General features: G+C 36.1%; 1 protein-coding gene and 1 non-coding gene across 5 annotated transcripts; both read left to right on the top strand.

Moving 5' to 3' along the window:
• The first annotated feature begins 51 nt into the window (after nucleotides 1-51).
• ATP5F1C (ATP synthase F1 subunit gamma) lies at nucleotides 52-27,106 on the top strand. Of its 4 annotated transcripts, none has more exons than XM_004480078.5 (10): nucleotides 52-197; nucleotides 14,671-14,705; nucleotides 15,318-15,449; nucleotides 19,095-19,299; nucleotides 19,854-19,997; nucleotides 20,126-20,190; nucleotides 21,414-21,569; nucleotides 21,875-21,971; nucleotides 24,290-24,326; nucleotides 24,995-27,106. In XM_004480078.5, exons 1-9 carry the CDS (start codon nucleotides 142-144, stop codon nucleotides 24,294-24,296), a joined length of 897 nt encoding a protein of 298 aa, XP_004480135.1. In that variant the 5' UTR covers nucleotides 52-141; the 3' UTR covers nucleotides 24,297-24,326; nucleotides 24,995-27,106. The 4 variants fall into 4 exon arrangements, with proteins under 4 accessions (XP_004480135.1, XP_023440857.1, XP_023440858.1 ...); XM_023585089.3 differs by having other exon boundaries at nucleotides 95-212; XM_023585090.3 differs by lacking the exon at nucleotides 24,290-24,326 and having other exon boundaries at nucleotides 95-212; nucleotides 24,995-25,215.
• LOC111761052 (small nucleolar RNA SNORA72) lies at nucleotides 11,635-11,768 on the top strand. The gene has a single exon (XR_002794528.1). It is a non-coding gene; the product is annotated as a small nucleolar RNA SNORA72 (small nucleolar RNA).

Here is a 27,106-nt window from a genome sequence, read left to right as displayed (position 1 = left end):
CAACGCTCGCGATGTTTCTCTCCTCTTGGCGGGAGGATGCGAGAATGAAGGAAACAGCGAGGTGGGCGGGGCGTTGCGGGAGGCTTCCGCGCAGGCGCGGTAAGTCTCGTTTGACCGACCTTCAGCGAAGCTGGTACCACCATGTTCTGTCGGGCAACCGTGGTTGGGGTCTCGGCCTGGGCCCTGCAACCGCAATGGTATGGCGGCTTGAGGTGGGAACGGGAGCTTTGAAGGGGTGGAAGAGTTCGGTCAGGTGGGAAGTAGAGGGGAGTGGGGCGGCGAGCGCGGGCAGCGGCCTCAGGGCTGGGCCTCCTCGTCCAGCGGAGGCCCCGGGCAGCTGGGGCTATAGGAAGCTCTGGGAGCGGGAAGGGCGCGCGCGGAGGCCGGAGACTGCAAGGCCGGGCAAGGTCACGAGCAAGCCACGTCTCTCGGGGCTGGATGGGGCGGAGTGGGGGGGAAGGAGGAGAGGGTCATCTTGGACCTTGGGGATGAGCCGTTAGTCTGAATCAATTTCAGGCGAGGGTCTTGAATTCATTCATCTCATAAATGTTCACTGAGCGCCTACTAGGTGTCAGGCAGCTAGTATTGTGGAGTCCTTAGCAGGGCTAAGAAAAAAATCCAGGGGAAGGTTAAGTTGTGCTTTATGTCCTTGACGCCTTTTGAAACCCTCCAGGGCTGGCCACAGTTGAAAGCGTCTCTAACTGTTGATTCAACCGCAACGCGCTTTAAGCACCTACTATGTGTATAGCAGGGCCTTTGCTGGGTACTGGAGAAACGAAGGTGAATAAAGCAGTTGACCTCATGGGGTACTGGCGGTTTGGGTGCTGAAGGGACCTTAAAGATATGTCTCTTTGAATCTTTGGGGGAAGGGAAAGACATATAGCTCTATCGTGAAACCATCGTGCCGAAGCAGTAATCCTGAAAGGCCATGAAACTCCCAAGGTCCTGGGGAGGAGGAGATAGGTGGGCTTGAGTGCCATTTGCTAACCGCCATGCAGGTAAAGGGTACTACAAGTTTTCCTTAAGCATCGGTTCCCAGAAAAAAATTTTTTTTTTCGTTTTATACGTTGTTTTGAGTATTCCATAGCTTAGGAGTTTGTTCCTACTAATATCACACGTGTATATTGAAGAAAGTGGGATTTGCAAACGATTGGCACAGGCTCTAAATATCCCTGCTGGAGGAAGGAAGCAAAAGCATCATTTGTCTCCCATGATCGCTGGGGATCACACCACAGTTTGGATAATGAGAGTGTACCTTTGATTCAAAGTCAGAATAACCTCTCTCCTCACCTATAATTCCTTTTATTAGACATTTTACAGAGCACTGAACAGCACAATTCCAAATGATAAAGTGCAGGCCAGTGCACAGGCTGGGTAATTGAGTACAGTTTGGGTGTGTGTGTGCACAGACATACAAGTACACACATGCATAAGTTTGAGAAGAAAAACTTGCACATTTCATTGTCCTGCAAACAATAGTATTTTACAGAATTATGTACCTTTTAAAATAACACCATGGTGCACATTCATACATACTTTATTTTCCTAGTCAATGAAGCAAGTCAGTCTTTAAAAGAAAGGGGGGTGGTAAGGAAAAGGCTTGCACCAATGGGTTTATTTAAAAGGAAGCAAATTAAACAGCTATGCCAGTAACAGCAGATGTCTAGTTATAATTCACTTCCCTGAATGCTGATTAATATATTCATGAACAGGATTGCATAGTAGAAGGTCTAGGAATAATAGTAATATAAAAATTGGTTCATGACTGATATTATATAATAGGATAAAATGTTCTGAGGCTAGCAGTAATCTGACAGTCTGGGAAAATTTCAGATATTGGGCTAAGGGAGTTGTAGGCTGTATCCTGGTTTGATAGTATGGGAGATTTCTAAGGTGCTCAGGCACTAAAACATATTTTCATATCTTAATTTAGGTGATGGGTATATAAAAAGCATTAACTGAAAGAAATACTTTTTCACTAAGCAAAGAATTTGTAACAGTGTACAAGGTTTTCAGGGTAGTGAGGTAATTAAATCTGATGTGAAATATCTACATAAAATTTTTGTTGGGTTTGTCTTGGAAGTCAGACATTTGTTTTCCCCTATACTGCAAAAGAATATCCATGGGAATGACAAAATCATGTAGTTGAGTTTGCAGGTTGTGCCATTCATTTAATCTTGCTCAGCAGACATTTGTTGGGTATTTGCCCTGTACCACATAGGCAAGGTGCTAAAATGTGTGAACAAACAGACCTGGTCTCATGAGCTTCAGGGACTTAAGAACACAGTCCCTGGCATGCAGTGGTGTGGTACTCAGCAAACACAAGTTCTCGCCTTCCTTCCTATCCTACTCTGCATTACTGCTGTCCATCTGTCACAAGATTTTTAGAACTTTTAAGTAATACTCATGTTGATCTTTTTAAAAAGGTAGTTTCTGCAAAGTGTTACGAATGTGGTGATACACAGGAAAATTACAACTAATGTAATGTATGGTCAATAGTTAACAGTAATAGAGTAATATTTTTGCAGCAGTGGAAAAGATTTATCAGTTTTAAGGGACAGCACACATGGATCTAAGGGAGTATGAGATTTTTCCTCTTAGAGTAATGAAAACATTCTAAAATGACTGAGGGGATGACGGCACAACTCTGATGAAAATGAGAGCCTCTGAGTGTCCACTTTGAACAGATTGTACAAACCATGAGACTGTATAACACAGGGAATCCAGGAATGGAAGATGAACTGTAGTTAGCAAATATGAGAAAAGTTCTCTCCTGAACTATAACAGATATTTAATACTAATACAGGGTGTTATTACAATAATCAGATAGGTTGGGGGGGAAGTACAGAACTATTACTAATCACTTATTTATGTATGTTCAAGTATGAATGATACACTTCACTCTTTTTTTTTAATGAAAAATATCTCGGGTGGGGTGGGAAATATAGTTTCCCCCAAAAAAACTCTTAGGGGAACCACAGTCAGCAAATAAAGGTCTTTGTCCTTACTGTAATCCCTTTGGAACATTAATTTTATATCAGTAGGTTATGAATAGCAAACATCCATGTGCCACTATGTAAAGCAAGTCCTGTCCTCTTCATTTCTACACATTCCCACCTCTCTTTCCTTTCTCTATCCATTAATTATTGCCTTTTAAATTAAAAATTAAAACCACCTTAATATTTCACATACCACAGAACTGTTTTGGAAAGGTGAAAAAAATTTTGCCTTTATAGAATCATAAAGAGGCATTTCCTCATTTCTGTTTTGGTTATTGAAAGCTTTTTAAAAATGCAATTTATTATTATAGTTTTTTAGGGGGAACTTGCAAACATTTATTAAACATTAGGCTTCATGAAAATCATAGTAGAATTATTTTAATAGTTATTTAGGGTATCAATAAGATACCCTAAATATTTTTGGAAATTAAACCTGCTTTTAGAATAGGTATTTTAAGGAAGCATTGAAGAAAATGGAAATAAGAAATATGAAGACTTTCTGGTTTTACTGGCCTTGAATCTGGGGAAAATGCATTTCTATTTGCTTGGTGTTCAATATTCTCTAAAATGGAACTGTTTTATAATAGGATTCCAATGGCCATAAATTGAACCACATACACTGAAAGGAAAAGAGATGGAATATCAGAAGAGAAAAGCCAAAGATTGTCATCTGAGACCATGAGAGGAGATGCTTTTTTATGTACGTTAAAAATGTGAGGCATCAGGGGATAGTGTAAGAGATGGACTCTGGAGCCAAACTGCCTGTGTTTGAATCTGACTCTGTCACTTAGCTGGTAGATGACTTTGGGCAAGTTTCTTTGTGTTTCTATACTATTGTTCATTGATTAAATGGAAGTAATAATAGTAACAATTCCATAGGCTTAGAATGAGCATTAAATTAAATAAGTCAGTTTTTGTAAAATATCTGGGACAGTGGAAGAAATACTGGTATGGATCCAAATATATATATGTAGTTTGTACATAAAATAGTAATGAAGGTTTATTGTACTTGCCAAAAGAAGAAGTGATCATAAGTGGTAGTTGGAGGAGAAGTGCAAGGGAGTCAGTTTTGGGTGGAGAAGCAGGTGATAACTTTGAGGCACACATCTGATATCAGAATCAGACATTTCATAATTTTCTTTTTAAGAATTAGCAGGTGCTGCTTCTCCCATAGTTTTTATATTATGCAGCATTGTCCACTCCTTAAAAATCTCTCAAACTATAATTTCTTTCAATGATGGATCATTCACCTTGTGGCCTCACTGATTCCTCTTCCACAGCCTTCTTCACATCTTTCAACAATGCTCTACAATCATAGTCGGAAAGGGCAATTCCACGATCTATTTGGTTCTCCGTCCACTGTACTTGATAAATTTCAAGTTTCCTCACATAATCTGAGGATTTCTCAGTACATGACAGAATTTCCTAGAACATAGAACTTATTCAGACCTTCTGCTCATTTGCAAAAAAATCATATATTCAGTAGAGTAAGCTATCTCTATGAGCTCTGTTCAAACAGCTCATAGTTATTCTGCATTCAGAATGTACTTAGAAAAAAACTAAGTTGGGGAAACGGACTTTGGCCCAGTGGTTAGGGCGTCCGTCTACCATATGGGAGGTCCGTGGTTCAAACCCCGGGCCTCCTTGACCCGTGTGGAGCTGGCCATGTGCAGCGCTGATGCGCGCAAGGAGTGCCGTGCCATGCAAGGGTGTCCCCCGCGTGGGGGAGCCCCACGCGCAAGGAGTGCACCCATAAGGAGAGCCGCCCAGCGCGAAGGAGGGAGCAGCCTGCCGAGGAATGGCGCCGCCCACACTTCCCGTGCCGCTGACGACAACAGAAGCGGACAAAGAAACAAGACGCAGCAAATAGACACCAAGAACAGACAACCAGGGGAGGGGGGGAATTAAATAAATAAATAAATCTTTAAAAAAAAGAAAAGAAAAGAAAAAAACTAAGTTGTAGCATAAATAGACAGTGAAGGCTAAATATAGGAGCGTTTCAAAACAAGTGGAATTAGGGTATGCACACAGCAGGAAGAATCACAAAAGATGCTACCTCTATATATCTCTCATATCTGGCATACTTGTGAATACATTCAAACATGACATGCAACTCACATTTGTTCCATATGGTGTTCTCTGGCTAAAATCTTGAAGACCATGTCAAAATGTCGTTTCTTTTTTTTTTTTTTTTTTGCAGTACCAGGGCCAGAGATTGAACCCAGGACCTCCCACTTAGCCTCATCGACTACCCTGAGTTGATTTTTTCATTTGTTTGCTTGTTGCTGTTTTTTCCTTATTAGGAGGCACTGGGAACCAAACCTAGGACCTCCCATGTGGGAAGCAGGCACACAACTGCTTGAGTCACATCCACTCCCCAAAATGTCATTTCTTATACTGGAAATTTAGTGTTTGGGGTGAAAAGTTGTTACACCGATAAAAGAAGTCATCCCCCAAAATACTGTTACTTTTCAAGTGTCATTAAGAGAAAATATTTTTAATGGAGCAGTCAGTATATCAGATAAACCTTAGTCTGAAACAACAGTACTTGTCAGTTTATGACAGCTGTCATCCTTTCCTTTAGTAGATTCATTCTTACAACAAAATTTCATGTTTTTCATATGGTCTCCTTCCTCTTTTCTTATTTCTTTTATTCTTTTCTCTATGCTGGTTAATACCAGTACTGTAAGGTAGATAAGTCATGTGGTTTTTAAAAATAACTATGTTATGACTTTCCAGACTTAATAAAAGTATGGATCATATGGTATATATTCTACCATAACCCATGTTTTTTAGTTATAATTACTAGGCCTTTATTTTTAGTGCAGTTTTAGATTTACAGAAAAATTGAACAGATAGTACAGACATCCATATCGCACCCCCAGCTCCCCACCCCAGACAGTTTCCCTTATTGATGTCTTGCATTAGTGTTATACATGTTACAATTACAGGGCCAATATTGATATATTATCATTAACTAAAGTCCATCCCTTGCCTTAATGTTCTTTATGTTGTACAGTCTATGCTTTTTGACATTATTATGGTAGGTACATGTCATTGTAGTGTCATACAGAATAATTTCACTACCCTAAAATTTCCTTGTACTCTACCTATTCATCCTTTCCCAATCCCTGGCAATTCTTATTTCTAGTTTTGCCTTTTCCAGAATGCCATATAATTAGAAAAATACAGTATGTAGCCTTTTCAGACTGGTTTCTTTCTCTTAGTAATAATGCATTTTAGGTTACTCGATTGTTCATAGCTCTATCGCTCATTTCTTTTTATTGCTGAGTAATATGTCATTGTATGGATGTAACACAGTCCAGTTATCCATTCAAGTTACTGAACCATTAAAGGACATTTTGGTTGCTTCCAATTTTGGAAAATTATGAGTTAAAGCTACTGTAAACATTCCTGTGCAGGTTTTTGTGTGGATATAAGTTTTCAACTCATTTGAATAAATACCCAGGAGCACAACTGCTTTGTAATAAACTGCCAATTTCTTCCAAAGTGGCTGTCCTGTTTTGCATTCCCCCCTAGCAGCAAATGAGAGTTTCTCTTGCTCCACATCTTCATCATCATTTGGTATTGTTAGCTTTTTAAAATTTTAGCCATTCTCCCATTCTAATAGGTGTATATGTAGTGGTGTTTTATTGTTTTAACTTGCAGTTCCCTAATGATATATGATGTTAAACATCTTTTCATATGTTTATTTGTCTTCTGTGTGTCTTTGGGAAAGTGTCCTGATCTTTTGCCCACTTTGTAATTGAATTGTTATTGATAAATTTTATGATTTCTTTGTATATTTTGGATACAAGACCTTTATCAGATATGTTTTGCAAATATTTTCTCTCAGTATTTTAGTTTTCTAATTTTTTTTATTTTTTGAGAGCAGTTTTTTGATTTGTTCATTTCTTGCATTTGAAATATTCTTCGATGACATCCTTGGCCTGAGATTCTTTGCCATAGTCCTTAACAACCACACAACTGCAGCCACCTACTTTACGGGGTTTGTCCTCTCTATCAATTTTACAGAGGCCTACTCATTTACCTAGTTTCTTGTTGTTGTCAACCTTAATTAGGTTGATTTGGTGCTCAGCACAAAGGGCCTCCACCAGCTTGACATACATGGGTTCATCACAGTTGGAGGCAAGCACACAAAGATGGGCTTGGCAGCTTCGCGGATCCCACGTGCTAGGCCATCGTGGATAAGGGCAGTATTCAGCGCCTCTTGTAAAGCAGTGTTGACGTCCATTACACCTCCAGCAACAATGCCTTCCTCGGCCATGGCAGTGGGTTACAGGTGGAGCCAAGTCTTGAAATCCCCGAGCCTCCTCCTCCATGTAGCTCCGCGGCAGCAGGGAAAGAGGTAGTTTTTTAAAATCCAGCTTTAACAATTTTTTCTTTCATGGATTGAACTTTTGGTGTTGTATTTCAAAACTCATTGCCAAAGACAAGGCATCTAGATTTTTTTCTATGTTGTCTCCTAGAAGCTTTATAAGTTTGAATTTTACATTTAGGTCTATGCCCCAGTTTTAGTTAATTTGGGGGAAATGTATAGGGTCATTTTCTAGATACATATTTTTGCATGTGTATGTACAATTGTTCCAGCACCATTTGTTGAAAAAATACTCTTTCCCCATTGAATTATCTTTGCTTCTTTGTCCAAGATCATTTGACTGAGTCTACTTTTAAACTCTGCTCTCTTCGATTGATCTGTCTATTCTTATGCCAATACCATGCTGTCATATTAACTGTAACTTTATAGTAAGTCTTGGGGAAACAGATTTGGCTCAGTGGATGGGAGGTCCAGGGTTCAAACCCAGGGCCTCCTAACCTGTGTAATGAGCTGGCCCACGTGCAGTGCTAATGTGCACAAGGAGTGCCGTGCCATACAGGGGTGTCCTGCGTAGGGGACCCCCACGTGCAAGGAGTGTGCCCTGTAAGGAGAGCTGCCCAGCACGAAAAAGTGCATCCTGCCCAGGAGTGGCACTGCATACATAGAGAGCTGACGCAGCAAGATGATGCAACAAAAAAAAAAGAGGCACAGATTCCCAGTGCTGCTGACAAGAATATAAGTGGACACAGAAGAACACACAGCAAATGGACACAGACAGTGGACAACGGGGGGGGGGGGGGGGGGGGAGGGGAGAGAAATAAATAATAAATCTTTAAAAAATATATATATATAGTAAGTCTTGAAGTCGAGTAGCATCAGTCTTCCAGTTTTGTTATTCTTCAGTACTGTGTTGGCTAGGTCTCTTTCCATATAAACTTTAGGATGTTTGTTGATATAAACATTAAAAACTACAAAATAATTTGTTGGGGTTTTGCTTGGAACTGCATTGAATCTGTAAATCAAGTAGGGAATTGACATCTTAACCACAGTGAGTCTGTATTACCCATGAAGGGATTATCTCCATTTATTTAGATGAGATTTCTTTCATCAGGTTTTGGAGTTTTCCTCACATAGATCTTGTATATATTGTATTAGATTTATACCTATTTCTTTTCTTTTTGGTCATTATATACAGGGCATTGTATTTTTTATTTCACACTCCAGTTGTTTGTTGCTAATATATAGGAGAGCAATTGACATTTGTGTATTAACCTTTTATACTGTAATCTTGATATAATTGTTCATTAGTTCCAAGAGGCAAATTTTTTTTGGCAATTCTTTGGGAATTTTTACATTGACAATCATGTCATTTGTTTAAAAAGATAGTTTTCTTTTTTCCTTCCCAAGCTGTATACCTTTTCTTGTCTTATAGCATTAGCTAGGACTTCCAGTACAATGTTGAATAAGAATGGTGGGGTGGGGGTGGGGGGCTCTGCTTATCTTGTTCCCGATCTTAGGTAGAAAGCATCTAGTTTGTTACCATTAAACTGTAGATGTTTGGGTTGCAGAATTTCTCCTCTATTCCTAGTTTGCTGAGATTTTTTATCATGAATGGGTGTTGGGTTTTGTTAATACTCTTTCTGCATCTATTGATATGATTTTTCTTCTTTAACCCTGTATGATGGATTGCAGTTTTCAGATGTTGAATTAGCCTTGCATATTTGGAATAAATCCCTCTTGGTTGTAATGTGTATTTCTTTTTATACATTATTGGATTTGATTTCATACTGTTTTGTTGAGGATATTTGAATCTTTGTTCATGATAGATATTGATCTGTAGTTTTCCTTTCTTGTATTTTTTTTTTGGTTTTGGCAATAGAGTAATGCTTATCTTGTATTAAAAAGTGTTCCCTCTGCTTCTGTTTTCTAGAGGGGAGAGTGCAGAGAATTGGTATAATTTCTTTCCTAACTGGTTGTTAGAATTCTCTATATCATCTGGGCCTGATGCTTTCTTCTTTGGAAGGTTACTAATTATTTATTCAATTGCTTAGTAGATATAGTCCTATTCAGTTTATCTTTCTGCTGTGTGAGTTTTGGCAGGTTGTGTCTTTCAGTATACTAGGGCATTTCATCAGAGTTATCAGATTTGTGGGCCTAGAGTTGTTGATAATATTTATTATTCTTTTAAGATCCATGGGCTTAGTAATGATGAACCTTCTTTCATTTCTGATATTAGTAATTTGTGTCTTATGTTTTTCTGGGTTAGCCTAGCTAGAGGTTTATGTTCTCAAAAGTCAGCTTTTGGTCTGCTGATTATTCTTTACTGATTAGCTGTCTTTAGTTTTCTTTGGTTTCTGCTCCAATTTTTATTATTTCTTTTCTTCTGTTTGCTTTAGGCTTATAATGCTTTTCCTTTTTTGGATTTCCTAAGGTGGAAGCTTATTCATTTTAGATCTTCTTTTCTATTATGTCCCTTCAATGCTATAAATTTCCTTCTGAGTCTGATTTCTCTGCATTTCACAAATTTTGATAAGTTATATGTCCATATTTTAGTTCAAAATATTTTTAAGTTTCTCTTGGACTTCTTTTTTGGCCCATGTGTTATCTAGAAGTGTGGTGTTTAATCTCCACATATTAGGATTTTCCAGCTATTTTTCTGTTGATTTCTAGTTAGTTCTTGTGGTTTGAGAGCATGCATTGTATGATTTTCATTCTTTTAAATTTGTTCAGTTGTGCTTTATGGCCCAGATTGTGGTCTATCATGATGAATACTCTGTATGAGCGTAGGAAGAATGTGTATTCTACTGTTGTTGAAAGAAGTAGTCTATATATGTTGATTAGATCTAGTTAATGATAGTGCTGCTTGGTTCAGCTATATCCTTAACTGGTTTTCTACCTGCTGGATCTATCATTTGCTGACAGGGATGTTGAAGTTTCCTACTGTGCTAGTGCTATTTCAGTTTTGCCTCGTGTATTTTGATGCTCTGTTGTTAGTGTATATATGTTCAAGATTGTTATAAATATCTTCTTGTAAAATTGACCCCTTTTCATTATGTAATGACACTCTTTATCCTGATAGTTTTTCCTTGTTCTGAAGTCTGCTTTGTCTGAAATTAATATAGCTACTCCAGCTAATTTTTTAACTTAGTGTTACCATGTTTTATCTTCTTCCATCTCTATGACATTTAATCTATACGTGGTCTTTATATTTAAAGTAGTTTTCCTGTAGACAACATATAGTTAGATCTTGTTTTTTTATGGATTTTGATGACAGACTCTATCTTTTAATTGATTAAGTTAGATCATTCAAATTTAAATATGTGATATAGTTGGACTAATATCTACCATGTTTGTAACTGTTTTTCTATTGGTTGTTCTTGTTCTTTGTTTTTTTAATCTCTTTCTGCCTTCTTTGGTTTTAACTGAGCATTGTATATGATTGCATTTTCTCTTCTCTTTTAGAATATCAATATACTTCTTTCTAAAAAAACTTAAGTGTATGCCCTAGCATTTGTAATACATATATATAACTAATCTAAATCCACTTTCAAATAGCACTCTACCTCTTCATAGGTAGTGTGGGTACCTTATAACAAAATATTCCCAGTTCTTCCTGTCCCATATACCTTTGCTGTCATTCATTTCACTTATCCATATGCTTTAATCTCCCAATACATGGTTATTATTATTGGCTTTTTAAATTCACACACCATACAGTTCATCCAAAGAGTACAATCGGTGGCTTTCAGTATAATGACAGAGTTGTGATTCATCACCCCAACCAATCAATTTTAGAGCCTTAACAAACAGTTACATATTAGATCATTTAAGGATAAGAAAAATAAAAGACTTTATCTTAATGTATTCCTTCTCTGATGTTCTTCCTTTCTTTATATAGATTTGAGTTTCTGGCATATCATTTTCCTTCTCACTGTAGAACAGCTGTAAACATTTCTTGCAAGGCAGGTCTACTGGTGACAGCCCCTCAGTTTTTGGCTAGAAAAGGATAATTTCACTTTTGAAAGATAATTTCACTGGATACATTATTCTAGGTTAGTGTGTTTTTTTCTTTCAACACTTTAAATATTTCACTCCACTTTTACATGGTTTCTGACAAGAAGTCCAATGTATTTTTTCCTTTTTTAGGAGGTACCAGGGATTGAACCCAGAACCTAATACATGGGGAGCAGATGCTTAACCACTGATCTACATCTGCTCCTCAGTGAGAGGTGGTCTTTTCGTTTGTTTTTAGGAGATACCGGTGTTTAAACCCAGGACCTATACATAAGAAGCAGACTGTGAATATTCTCGCTGCCCTGATTTTGTGATAATCAGGGTAGGCTGAACATGCGTTATATTAGAAACCATGCATGTGTCCCTAGACCTAGCTTTTCTCCCTAGGGCTGGTTTTTAGAATGCTGGTGATAAACCAAGCCTGATTTATTATATGACCATCCTGTATGGGAAATGACTAACTCAAAGTATCTTTGACCAACCTTAAGAGATAAAGCAACTACAATAACTTTGAAAATAACCAGTGCTAATTTTGCAGTTATTCCTAAAGAAGGGAAAATTTGTGATTACCAGTTGCCATTAAAATGAATTATAAAATTAGTTTTATTTTCTAGAAAAAGAAAAAAAGCAGGCACTCAACCACATGAGCTACATCCATTCCCCCAATGTATTAAAAAAAATCAATTTTATTGATACATATTAATAAAGCATACAGTTCATCCAAAGTGTAAAAGTGTATTTGGTATTATCACATAGTTGTGTGTAATTCTTATCCTTGTTCCTCTTTGGGGAAGGTTTGTTTTCCTCTGTTTTTTTCAAAGAAATTTTCAGTTTCGGTTTTCTGCAATTTAAATATTATGTACTTAGGTGTAGTTTCTGTTTGTTTGGTTTTTTGTGTGTGTGGGGTTTGGGGGCATGCTGTATTTGTCCTACTTGGAGCTGAATTCAGAAGTCACCTAACCTTTTTTTTTTTTTTTAACACCACCATATTGTGGGCATCTTTCAAGGTTGTTTTGACATGATTTTTCATGGCATTCTCATATTTTGTATTGATTGACTAACAGATTTCATATTGTTGGACACTTTGGTTTTCATTGTTACAAAATGTACTATAGGGGGAGCGGATATGGCTTAAGCAGTTGAGCTCCTGCCTCTCACACGGGAGGTCCCAGGTTTGGTTCCTGGTGCCTCCTGAAAGAAAACAAACAAAAAACAAATGAAAAACCAACTGAGAGAGCACTGGCTTCCCCCATACGAGGTCCCAGGTTCAATCCCTGATACTACAAAAAAAAAAGGGTACCATAGAGAGTCAATCTCATAGCCGAATCTTCTCATACATCCTTGAAAATCTCCAAATTTTAAAATTATTTTGTATTTTATTTTGTGCATTGAAATGAGCTTAATACTATTTCCAACTTATTGTCAGTATCTTAGTACAAAAAGTCCCAATTTAGGAAATGTTAAAAAAATATCATGGAAACTTCTTGGGACTATGAGGAAGCCATTTTGTCCAATATTTTAAATTCAAACTAGCAAACTAGTGAGTCTAAGTACCTGGAGTCCTCAGAGATAATCAACTTTTTTGTAGGTATAGAAATTATTTTTTTATTTCTATTAGATCATTTTAAAATTGAGAGATTATTCGGCCAGCTTAATAAAAAAACAAAGTGCATGTTCATTTTCCATGAAATAAATAAAGACAGTTAACTAAGTAGCTCACTTGCGTTGCCCTATCTGAATGTCTCTATTAAAAGTCTGGCATGTTTTTGTTTTAAATTTTCCCATTAAAAACATTATTATGGAATGATATCTTGGTTCCCAATTGAATAGATCAGAGTAGCAGCTACTCCTTCCAGCGGAGCTTTTGGGCTCATTGTGTCCATCTACTCTGCTGTCTTCACTTACATGTTACCTGTCTGGTCCCAGCAGGCATTTGAGTGTGACCTCTGCCTTTTTATTATGCAAGTTTTCATTTGTAATAAGCCCTTTCCTTTCCTTTTTTATCCTATGCTTAAGCCTCAAGCTCAATCCTTACTTCTTTCAGGCTACAACCTTATTTCCCTCCCTCCTTCCTTCCAACCCAAACTCTGAGAAACTATTCAGCTTTCATTGTCTCTATGCATAATTCTTACCAATTTTCTGTTCTAAGCCATTACATTGTTGATTTGTTGACAAGTTCTGTTCCTAAACTTTTTCTTCTAATTCTGCCTGCTTTTTTTGGAGGTGGCGAGAGGGAGGTATCAAGTGCCATGTCCTATTGATAGTTTGCAAATCTGTATCTCAGATCTTAAAATCTCTTCTTATTCCTGGACCCAGTGAACATTTCCACCTGGCCCCATGGTCTTCTTAACTGTCTCAAATTCACAATTCATTGTCTGTAAGGAGATCATCACTACCAGTTTTTCTCTCTTAGTTAAAAAAAAAAGAAGTTATTTAGGGACCTTAAATCACACTATTTGATTATCTAGTCACATGCTATTAGTGCTTCAATTATGTCAGGATGTTAGGGTTGAAAAGGAGCTGGAGTTTTTATGGAGACATGCAGATTAAAACAGACAAGCAAAGAAAAACTGGGCAATCATGTAATGCAGGTAAGCTTTAGCAAATGCCTCCATTAACATTCCATTGAAGTGAAATAATTTTGACGTTTGAGCGTAAGCACTTCAAAGACTGTAGGAAAAATATTTAATGTAGCTTTTATGTACATCTAAGTTTTCATGGATCTTGTTTATGAACTAGACACCATGCCTATTTACCAGTGCCTAGAACGTGGTATCTGCTTAGTAAATGTTGAGATGACCTGAATTGGAAAAGTTAAGAATCCCTTTAAATGAACCATATATAAATTTTATATTCTAACATGACTAGAATATGTTAGAATATCTAATTGAGTCTAGATGTTGTTTTGAAAAGATTGCTGTGAACTAAGGGAGTCAAGGAATGCTTTTTAGAGGTAGCCTCAGTACAGTAGGATAGCTTAACAGGGGGAAGGCCCTTTCTCCATGGCAAATATGAAGATACTGTGGCTGATATATGGAGGTGGAGTATAGCATGTGTGAATGCCATTGTGACTTAAGTGAAAGGTTTGTGTTAGAGGTGAAGAAAATAAAATGAGGCCTTCAGTACAGGGTTTGATGTTGGTATTAAGGATATACACACATACACACAGACACATAGTCATACCTTCAGAGTGCTGAATTATGATAGTTTCTTTTTGGGGCATTCCTTATATACATATATTAACTTAGAAAGTTTTTCTTGTATAATGGAGCTATTTTTCAAAAAAACTGAAATATTTTTTAAAACCTTTATTCTTAGGACCCAAGTTCGAAATATGGCAACTTTGAAAGATAGTAAGTACTTTGTTTTATCTTAAAATGTAAATGAAGAAAAAAAAGAAATTTTACCAAATAATAAAAATACTTTTAAAAATATGCTGTTTTAGACAACTGTATATTTGGTTAAAATTGATCAAATAAATCTATGTTGTATGTGTGGGCATGGAACTTGTTTTGTAATAGACCAGTGTGAGGTGACATGCGAGAAATTTTTGTTCTGATTCTGTTGCTTAAAGGATGATGATAATTATATAATTGAAAACAATTTTTACATATATGAAAGTAATGTTATGGAGTGTATGGTTAAAGGCTGATTTTTAAATTATTTGGTTTTTGTTTCTTTTTGTTTTCTTCTGTAAAGGCTTTTTTAAATACCATTTAATGTTTTAAATGTATAATGTACTATTTTCTTACATTGTCATTTTGCCTGTCCTAAGAAGCAGCTACGTTTGCCTTCTTTTATTAGTACCAGTTCTAATATTAAGCTTAGTTTAACATCATCCATTGTTTTTTGGAAGAGAATGGGCTAATTATTTTCCCTTGTACTTTAGAAAAATATTTCAATAAATTCACAAATGAAATTATACTATAACTCCTTTACTTTAACACTGCACTTATATTTTTCAGTTACCAGGCGACTAAAGTCAATCAAAAACATCCAGAAAATTACCAAGTCTATGAAAATGGTAGCAGCAGCAAAATATGCTCGAGCTGAGAGGGAGCTAAAACCAGCTCGAGTATATGGAGTAGGATCTCTGGGTAAGAGTGTATATAATTCAAAAATCATGGAGAACTGCTTAATGTAAGAAGATCACTGATAATTTTTATTACATATTTATTATGATGCCAAACCTATTCATTTAATTTTCACAGCAGCCCTATGAGGCGGGAAGTTAGTGTCCCCACTTCACAGATGGGAAAAGTTAAGTAACTTGCTCAAGATCACATATAAAAGTGGCAACATGCCTGTTTGAACCTACGTGATGTGGCCTCAGAGCCTGTGTGTTTATTAACTACTAGATATTACTAGGTTCGTTTATTTTAAATTCTGAAATTTCTCCTACGTCACTAAATGCACAATCAAAGGAAACTGCAAATATAGTGCATCATACACAAGGCTTGACTTCACCCTGCTACCTTGGGTTATGGTGCTACGTATGGAGCAGGTGGCTGTAGGTGGTACCCTGCCCTGGAAAGGTGGCTGCGCAGTCACAGATGGGACTCATGATAGTGCTTTGAGAATGACTGATGCACAAGCAGGAAGAAACTGAAAGTCTTCATTTTAAAATTCTTTTCCTCATCACTAGGTCTTATCCTTTTAAAAGCATGAAAGGCATTTTTTCCCTTCTATTCAAATAATACATTCTTGATTTATCTTGTGAATGGAAAAGAGATATGATGTGGTGGTTTAGAAAATAATTTGTGTTTGCTTTTAAGTTGTTTTTATATTATTTCACTATGAATTTGGTTGATCTTGTACATAAGCAAAATAATGAAGCTTATTTTCTAGAATGGGAACAATAAAACTGAAGAGCTGAAAAATTCCCACTAAGCCTGTATCATATATTTCATCTCTTAAGTTTTGCCATCATCACTCTGTCTCATACTAATTTAAGGCCACTTAAAGTCTTCTTAACTTTTTATTAAGGAAAATTTTGTACAAAAATGGAACTAAATAAAATCATACACTGAACCCCCCTTCCCCAGCACTCAGCCTCTATAATCTCAATTCAAGGCCATACGTACTTTTAAGATTTGGGCTCATATCTTCCCATATCTGCCCAAAGGCAGCCAGAATGACCCTTTTAAGTCATGAATCAGATTATGCTGCTCCCTTGCCCCAAATCCTCCAAACGCTTTCCCTTACCATTAAAATAGAATTTACCATTACATATTACATGTGACTACTTAATAAAGATGTTACTCCTAACTTTTACAATTCCATATTTTTGATCCTCCAATTGCTTTCCCTTACCATTAAAATAGAATTTACCATTACATATTACATGAGACTACGTAATAAAGATGTTACTCCTAACTTGTACCATTCCATATTTTTTATCCTGTCCCTGGCTGCCCCTGCTGCTCTCATTACTGAGCACTCCTCCCCCCATGCACACTACTATCCCTGCCCTTTCTTCTGCTTAGAATGCTTTCTCCTCCATGGTCTCAGCTCACTGCCTCACTACATTGGTGCTCCTCAAGTGCCACCTCCTCAAGAGGCCTTTTCAGACCACCTTATCCCCAGTGGCATCTCCTTTCATTACTTCAGGTATCCGTTATAGCTCTTTATTCTTTGCTTCCTCACCTTTACCACATCCTGGCATATTTTGTCCTCATTTACTTATTTTATTATGTGATTCCTCCACTAGAATGCAGGCTTCTTACAAGCAGGGACTTAAGAGCATTCCTGTATCCCCAGTGCCTAGAAAAGTACCTGACTCAGTAGGTGCTCAGTAAACACTTGAGGGAATGAAGACCAATAATATAAAAGTGGGAGTGGTTAAACATGAACTTTATAAGAAGGCAAAACCTGCTTTTTCCAAATTGAAGATAATATTAGATGTATAATTGCCTTGTGTCATAATTTGCTTGTGCTCTTCCATATTTTTCTTAATATGCATTTGTACTTCTAAAGAAAACTTTGTATGAGAAAATGATAGAGCATGCAGCCTCAGTTGAAATGGCTCCTTGCTTTAAAAGGGTCATATTTAGTTTCACCTAACAGGTATCAAGGAGAGTGGATATCTAGGTCTTAGCAAGTCTTATCAGCTGCAGCCCATCTGCTCTCATGGATCTCATTCTGTACCTAGCACAACTAAGCACATTGTTGGTGGTTCAGTAAATGTTGGTTGAATGACTCTCAAGTCTCACCTAGAATAGGACAGTAATGGTCAATTTATTTAAGACTGTATATCTATAACCTTAGCTACCTAGCATATGTAGAATGTATGGTATAGTAGGCTCTCAATATTTACATCTCCTTGTGGCTTCCTAAATACTAGATTTCTGAACTTGATTACTCAATCTAAACCTATTGTTCAACTTTGGAAAAGAAAAAGTTTCTTTAAAAATTACTCTCCAGCCTATTTATATGAAAAAAGGAAAGTCATTCCATTATTCATGTTTATTGCTGATTTGAATAGTATAGTAAACTAGTTCCCCAAAAAAGTCTGAAACCATAAAATGACTCATTTAATAAAGAAACCAGCCTAGATATCTGATTAAAGTATTTGTAGCTTAATATTTAAAAAACCCAAGTCTGCTTCAAAGTCCTACAAACTAAAAAAGTGCTAACTGCTAGATATTAAGTGGCTAATAATTTTAAATATTTTAAAATGTAAAATGGCATTTTATGCTGTACAATGTAAAACTCAAAAAGAGACTTCTCCCCACTCCCTCAAACTTTATAGTTGAGTATTTAACTTCTCTTTGCTTTTCATGGGTCCTCAGATATTAAAAATTTGAATCATTGCTCTATACTGAGAAAGGTAGCAGTAGGAATTTTGTTGAAGTCACTGTGTGGCAGCCATGAAAATGTGCCTTGTAACTGCCTAGAGCTGCAGAAATCCCTATCTGCACTCACACTCAGACCAGGTTTCCAGTGGGCTAACCCAGCCAGTTACTGAGCATACCCAGTACCTATTTCTTGGGAAATAGGGAGCTCCTCTGGCTGGCTGTCTTGGTCTAGGGACTCCCCACCAGCCTTGCCAAACTTGCCTTAGCCTGCATGGTGGTCTAGGAAGCTTCCACCCAAGCTTTTTTCCTCTCTTTCCCAGGCCTGCATCAAGGTCTGCCAGCTCTCTCAGCCTCTTATGGCTTCCTTCATTTGTTTTTCTCTTAGGCATTTCACCTCCTAAAATCCTTGGGTATTTAATCCCATTTAACTCAGTCTTGGCCTCTGCTTCTAGAGAAATGGAACAACAAACAAAATGAGATGGTTAAGGTAATAGCAAAAATTAAGTGGCAGCCATTAGTTAAAGTAGGTAGTTTTTTATAGGAACTTGATGTGCAGATTATATAAGCAGTTCAATAAATATTTGCTTTTAGTTGTGTACTAGAAATGTCTCCCGAAGTCTGACTTCTAGTTAAGTGTGTACCTCTATAATTCTGGTCCCTTTACAAGTTCTGTAATTGTACTTGAAATTTCTTATAGTCAATATTTAAAATAAAGTTGGCCATTAATTGGCCTTTATAAACCTTTGTAGAGATTTATACCTTTATGGTTTTCAGCCTGATTGTAAACCGAATAAGTACATGCTTTTGAGTATACTAATCAAATGCCACCTAAATTTAGACACATCATTTTAAAACAGCCAGCTCTTTTGTAAACTATGGTTTATTGCTCTAATTAGTCCTGATTGCATATTAAAAAATTGTCGCCTTTATTGTTTTGTTTTTAAGCTCTATATGAAAAAGCTGATATTAAAGGACCTGAAGACAAAAAGAAACACCTCCTCATTGGCGTATCCTCAGATCGAGGACTTTGTGGTGCTATTCATTCCTCAGTTGCTAAACAGATGAAGAGTGAGGTGGCCACGCTCAAAGCAGCTGGAAAAGAAGTTATGCTTGTTGGAATTGGTGATAAAATCAGGGGCATACTTTATAGGTAATTTAAATACATATTGTTTGTGTTCAAAAGGGTGTAAGCATGAATTAAATGAAAGTTTCTTTGATAATTTATTTAAGCAGGGTGTCTTTTTGGATACTTATTCTAAGAGATGTTGTTTTGTTTTATTTTACCCAGACTAGATTAGAATATAGCTTGCCCTCTTTTCTCCTTGTCTTTGGCTTTCCCTTCCTCCAAGCCACAGATTGAATGCAAAGGGGAATATCAAACACTATTGCCATTAAGCCAAATGAGGAATCTGAGGAGATATCACAACCTGGAAATCTTAGAAATGAACAATAGTTCATTAGAATTGGGAGGAGGAGAATAAAGGCAAAGAGCGATATAAAGAAAAGCCTAATTTCTAGTCCTTAGTTCTTTGCAGGTGTTGAAGGAAATGAAGAAGCATGATAATGATGGGACAACTTAACTCAGGGAACATATCCCCTGCCAAAAGCTAATCTACAGTGATAATGTTTATCCTTATCCCTTTTATTCTTTCAGCAGAAGTATTCTGTTAAACTATTTTATGTGATTCCTTGGTTTTCTTGTAGGACTCATTCTGACCAGTTTCTGGTGACATTCAAAGAAGTGGGAAGGAAACCTCCTACATTTGGAGATGCATCGGTCATTGCCCTTGAATTATTAAATTCTGGATATGAGTTTGATGAAGGATCTATCATCTTTAATAAATTCAGGCAAGATAGATTTAAAAATCACAGCTTTTTTGTGTTCATGAACTGAATTTCTTTTAAAATAACTACATGTCCATTAGCTGTTTAAAAATTACTGTTTAGAACTTTACATTTGCTTTTGTCATTTCCAGATCTGTCATCTCCTATAAGACAGAAGAAAAGCCTATCTTTTCCCTTAATACCATTGCAAGTGCTGGTAAGTAGTTTTTGTTTGGTAAGAATTTTTGCTGTGTAGACAGGCGAGATTTGTACCTTAAGGAAAATAATGTTTGTCGGGGTAGTCTGTTTTCAGTAGCAGCAAAATGATCTAGGGCTGTTTCTAATACCATCTGTTAGTGGCTTCATAAAGCCACTCATCATTTGACAAATCTTCCATTCCTTCATGGTTGGAACAAGTAAACATTTATTGAAAACCATAATGAGAAATGCTTTCTGTCCCTTAGGGTCTGAAGGAGCCTAACCAGAAGTTGTCCTTGAAATCTATATTTGGAACTTTACCTTCAGAATGGCTAGAGTAGAGATGTGACCAGTGTTCACAATTAATCTATGTTGACCCACTCAGTTCTTTTGCTTTATTGTTTGAACAGAGTCATCATTGCTCAATGAAATGCCTAGAACTAATATTTTTTAATTCACTCCATTTTTCTAAGTTGTTCTCCCCTTTTGATGATTCATCTATTCTGAGTTGTATACCTTTTAACATCTCTGACATTGGGATGCCTCTAATAGTCAGTGGCAAGTCATAATTTTTAACTGGCTGTGTGTTTTCTTTCTTAGAGGAACATAAATAGGTGTTACAATTGATAGCATCTGAAGTTTGATGAATTGTACTATTTTACCACTTCACACTACTGAACGAATTTTGAAGTATGTTGCTAAATTTTTATAACACTAAAACAAATATGCTTATCAACATGTAATTCTCCCAACATTTTATAGTTTAGAAAGGTTTTCCCTTTCTCATTTTCCAGACTAGACGCTTTGATATTTCTCCAATAATCAGTTAAATTGGGATTTTTAGTGTTAAATTATATTGATTTGAGCTCTTTCATTCATTTCTTCATTTAAAACATGTATTGAATGCTTGCTGCTTTGTTTTAAGCAGTCTGCTAGGTACTATTCAGAGGACTTTGTACCCATGAAATAGTGGAAAATTTATTTTAAGAAAGTTTTTATTCCTACTCTGAATTAAGTTAAGCACTTGAAGTAGAATATCAAATGCTCTGCCTACACATTATATTTTGCTGGAAATTTGATATAATCTATAGTGTAAAAATAGATGAAACTACTAGAACAGATTCTTTTAAACTATCTTTCTGCTCTATAATTATAAAGGATTTCCATGGTAGTAAGGTGTTTCTAATTCCATCAGTCTTTTTTCTGTGTAACTTAAAAGAAATGTATCATTTGTTTTAACAGAGAGCATGAGTATCTATGATGACATTGATGCTGATGTGCTGCAAAATTACCAAGAATACAGTCTGGCAAACATCATCTACTACTCTCTGAAGGAGTCCACCACTAGTGAGCAAAGTGCACGGATGACAGCCATGGACAATGCTAGCAAGAATGCTTGTAAGCGCACAGTGTATTTCCTCTGAGAGTATTGTGTTGCTGAAAACACCTTGGAGATCCTAGCATCAAAGCCATTAACATTCTTTAAGTAGACCAAGAAGCTAGCAATCCATAGATCTAGTCTTGGGATCTGCCATTAAGTCTACAAAATTTTTTGATTGATTACTAACTCTCACCCTAAATTTTCTCATTTGAAAATAAACTTAGAAAAATAACATTCTCTGCCTCACACAGAAGTATATCTTACTTGAGGAGGCAAGTTATTCTTTTCTAGTTTTAGATTTTGTTTATTTGTTTGTTCGCAGCTGAGATGATTGACAAATTGACTTTGACATTCAATCGCACCCGTCAAGCAGTCATCACGAAAGAGTTGATTGAAATCATCTCTGGTGCAGCAGCTCTGTAAGTAACAGTAGATTTCCTTCTGAGAGATCTTTCTCATCTCTCCATGTCTGCTTGTTTTCCTTTGGATGCATAAAGTTTTTTGTTTTGTTTTGTTTGCTAAAAATGAAATGATCCATTGCTTAATCTTCTATGCTTACTCTTAGGATTTAAAGACTTATCAGTGGGATCTTTCCAGTTTATTCTAATTGTTGCAGCTGAAACATTCAGTCTTGGTTTCTTCTATTTAAAGATTACTATATCGTTAGCATTAGACACAAGGATGTGGATAGTTCAGTATTGTTTATAGAACAGAAGTCTTTTTTCTTTTGGTAACATTATGAAACAAGTAAATGGAGCTTTCTGAGTTACAGGACTGCTTTTAGTTTTGTTTTTACTTGAAACTAAATCATTTATTGGCGGTAGGGTCCAAGAAGTTTTTAATTATTAGTTTTGTATCAGTATCAAATAATATATCCCTTTCCTCAAGAAAATTTCTTCGTTGTCTAGAAGTTTTCATATTTGTGAAACTAGGGCTAAGATAATGGGAATTTTATTCAGAAAATTATTAAATTGAACGTCCACTATGCACTAAGTATAGTGGCATTGTAAAGGTCAAGGATGTGAGCCTTCCTTTCAAGGCATTTATGTTTTAATTGGATAAGAAAAATATACAGATAATTTTGAAGCAAAATAAAATGCGTGGTGAGTTTTCTCTGACTCATTCCCATTTACCTACAGCTAATTAGTCACCAAGTTGGACACGTTTTACCTTCTGAATAGCTCTTGAATTTTTTCCCTTCTTTATGCCCACTTTCTTAATTCAAATCCTTGTCATTTCCCTCCTGATTTAAAAACATTTTCTGAGTACCTCTTAAGTGCCAGACCCTGGATCATTCTCTGAGGATATGGAGGTGACGGTATCTGTCCTCAGAGACCTCACAGTCTTCAAGGGACAACAGGCATTTAATAAAAAATTACAGTAGAGCAGGGTCAGCAAACTGTGACCTGGAGCTAAGATTATTTTTTACATTTTTTTAAGGGTTGTTAAAAAAGAGAAAGACCATTTGTGACCCACACACTCTAAAATATTTATTGTCTGGCCCTTTCACAGAAAAAAAAAATTGCCACCACTTACAGTGGAGTGTTATAAGGAAAATCAGTAAAGCATTAAGAGGAAAATAATAGAATCAACCCTGTAATATATAATCATCTGGCAAAAAGTTTATGATGATATAGGCAATCTTACTTGTGTATCAGCCTTCTCTCCAGTTTAATCTCTTACCTCCCTTAAACATCATCCACACTGATTGGTCTTCAAATATGTCATGCTCTTCCTCACCTCCAGGGAGAAGCCCAGGCTACTGCTTTTGTCTGAAATGCCATTCTTCTTTTCCTTGTCTCCTTGAGTCTTTATCTGGCTGCCTGTGCCATCTGTAAAGTAGAAACTAGTACAAGGGTTAAATAATTTTATTATCATTGTCCTCCTTGCTATATGTCCTACTGCTAATACCAGGCTGGTATTGGTTTTTGGGTGAGAGAGAGCCTGCAGGAAAGGACTGTGTTCTGCAGGGTTCCCAAGTGTCAGGAGCTCACAGGGCTGTATGAAATCTACCAACCCAAGGACTTCTTTTGCTCTTGAAAAGGAAGGGCTGGGAATGAATTGCAAATTGAGGACCAAATTATTCTTTCTTGATAAGGAATGTAGGAAACCTGCCTAAAAAATATCAAAATTAAAGGAAAGAAGGAGTAGGGGATTATGACATAAAACTAATTGTAAAAAAGAGAATTCCAGTAATTGGAAATCAATGAAAAAATTTTTACTTTTCTGAAAGTGTAGTCTCAATACTTATACAGAAAGTTTTTGTGCACGCTAGTAATTGGATTGTTTACGTGAATGGGTTTGCATGCTGTGTTATCTTATCGGTTATTCTGGATAAAGACTTTAATATTTAACACATTTAACTATTTAATAATATAATAAGAAACAAACCATTACATTTGAGGTGTCAAGTATTAGTTGCTAGCCTAAAAGATTTTAATATATTGTATGCTATAAATATAGAAAAGTAGTGATTTAAATTACGCTTTCATAGTCTTGCCTATTTGCATGAACATTGTTTTTATTGCTTCTAACAAGGTTGAAATTTATAACGATCATTAAATCTGTTTTAGAGAAATATTTTGGTAAGTATTTATAGAATATATTCACGGGAATAGATGAAGAAATGGACCTTTTTTACTTGGGAGTTATATGTAATTAATGAGCATGGATTGGATTGCTTCTTGACCTGCTTGTTTTGTGTTTGTCTTTGTTTTTTTCCTAATATAATAACCAGGAATTAATGAAAATCAAGTTTCATCCTCAGATAAGAGGTAAAGTAGTAATATTTCACACACTCTTTCCATACCCCTCTAGAAAAGAAACATAGCCACATATAATTGAAGCCAAATTAGAACTAGTAAAGCTGCTTCTCTGTTTAGATTGATATGTTGATATATAGATGGAGCCAGCTTGGGGGAGCATATGGGTAATGCTAGTGGGCTTTTTTTTTTTCTTTCTTTTTTTAGTTTTGTATTTATTAAATTAGTTGATCATAGAAAACCTAGATTAAATGGTTGGATGAGACACAGAAGGAAATAAACTTGAGAGTAGAGAATTGGCATTTTTTAAAGAGGCTCTCAAACTTCAGGTCTCAGGACCCTTTTATATTCCTAATGTCTGATTTAACAGAAGATAGCTGGATTATCCTCTTCCTGCATTCATTCCAGTTGCGATGTCACAAGTCATGTAGGCTCTGTAAAACACTACACTCTTGAGAATGAGAGTGAAACAGGCAAATAACATTATTATGAAAATAGTCTTGCCCTCACAGATCCCAAAGAGTCCCCAGGCCAAAATTTGAGAACCATTTGTATAAAGTAATATTTTATGATGTAAATTCAGTTTGTTGAGTCCCACATTAATACCTCTTATCTCTTGAGAGTATTATTTTCCCAAAAATATTGTTTGATTTTTACTTGTTCTGTAATTCGTTTTTCAGGTAAAGAAGAAGAATTAAACCAGCTGATTTTGTTTAGCTTACTGCTATCCTTGTCAGAAGAAATTGTTGGTTCATTGTTTAAAATTACTGAAGACAGCAAGATATTTGTAAATTATCTTATAATAAATAACTTACAATAAAAATATTAGTCTGTCTTATTATATAAGAGCAAGAGTTATGGTTTTAAAAATTAAATGATATTAAACATTTAAAAATATTAACATGCTACTGTTATCATTTGTGGTAAGAAGATACTTTCTTATAGTTGTTTTAATAACCTTAAGAAGGATAGCTTCATTGGAGTCAGACAGATCTAGGTAGAAGTGACAAGCTACAGGTGCATACATCCTCCTGACCTTCAAAGAACTGCCAACAAAATTGAATAAAAACACTGCTGGAGCCATTTGCTATTTCTCAGATCTGAGTAAATATTTTTTCATGTCTTTTCTAAGTATTGAGAAGACATTCAAGTTTGTTTTTCACTCCTTACTCCTCTTTAGATAACCATTTAGATTTTCTACACAACTAAGTGGCCATGTCAAAATTGCAGTTTTTTCCTATTTGTTTGAAGTGGGAAACTGTCTTTATTACAAAGTTATATACATAAATTCCAACAGTACTTCAGAACTATAAATATATATATATGAAATTAAAGCCAGGATACCACAGTAATTGAGCACTTGCTTCACATTTATGAGGTTCCCGGTACCTCCAAAATATATATATATAAATTGCAAGTCCCCATTAGTCTCATTTAACAATTTGTTATATATTCTTGATTCTAAAAACCATTAAATAAATAAGTATATATTTAGAAAGAATTCAGTATTATTTTATCAACAACCATAACAGTGTTTCATAAAACACTTTCATGTTTTAGTTTCATAAAAGTGAACTGAACTAGAATCAGTTTAAAAATTGATCGGCAAACACAAGTCTGTGATGAGCACAGTGCTGCTGTGTTAAGGGAAGGCAGTTGCCAAGAGAAGATGCGTGGAGCAGAATCTCTGGGTCAAGGTCTAGCTGCCCTGAAATTTTACCAGAGCCACTTCTGGCTGGATTAGAGGCATCTGGCAGAGTTAGAATATGAACTAAGTACCAGATACATTTTAGGAATGTGAGCAAGAACTGAGTGCCCTGCAGTTCTTTTTGTTTTTTAATTTATTTAACTTAATTTGGCCTAACCCAGTCTCCAGGATAGCAGAACACATCTCTGGGGGTGAATTGAATGTCCTAGACAACATGAAAAGAGGAACTTAAGTCCATAATCTACATAAGTAAAAAATATCCTGGGTCAGGTTCACCTAGGTATACTGTCCCATGCTCAGAAAAGGGCGATGGCAGCCCTAGTTTATTTGGCCCTGGAGCATGAATGCTCCCATCTCACCAAGTTGCCCTCTGGTGCGTAGCCGTTTTGCCAACCTGAGAATTTCCTTTGCCTTCTGTGTAAGACCTAATTTCCTATAACTCACATTTCCATCTCTTGTTTTAAAGGTGTATATTCTCCAGGTACACAAGATGTAAACTTTTTAATAACTTGCATATCTTAAAATTTCTATTCTATCCTCCTATTTAAGTGATAGTTTACTTGGGTATGGATTCTAGGTAAGAAATTGTTTTTCCTTCAGAATTTTGAAAGCTTTTGTTTCATTGTCTTCTGCCTCCATGTGACTTGAAAAGTCTTGAAGCCGTTTTGACTTGTGAACCTTTGTGGCATTTCATTTTCTTCTCTTGAAAGCTTTTATGCTTCTTTACCACACTGTTCTGAAATTTCCTGATGATAATCTTGGTGTGGTTCTATTTTCATACATCGTGCTTAATACTTAAAGTGTAGAACTGAGTTTAAAAAGAAACTACAATCTGGTAAAATTTTCTTCAGTTAATGTGTTCCTTTTTTCTGCTCTCTGCTCTTTCTCTGAAAATTCTGGTTTTTTGAATGTTAAAACTTACGGATTGGACCTCTATATTTAATAATTTTATTTTTTACTTTTCTCTGCATGGTTTATTTACTCCAAGTGCATTTTCTCTTTGTTTTGATTGTTTCACATCCCAACGCAGGTTAGAAAACGTTTTCTGTAAAGAGATAGTAAATATTTTATGCTTTCCAGGCCA

Source organism: Dasypus novemcinctus, chromosome 20 (genome assembly GCF_030445035.2).
Source record: "Dasypus novemcinctus isolate mDasNov1 chromosome 20, mDasNov1.1.hap2, whole genome shotgun sequence".
NCBI lineage: Eukaryota > Metazoa > Chordata > Mammalia > Cingulata > Dasypodidae > Dasypus > Dasypus novemcinctus.
Note: the sequence above shows the minus strand (reverse complement) of the source record. Positions and strands in the feature narration are given on the sequence as shown.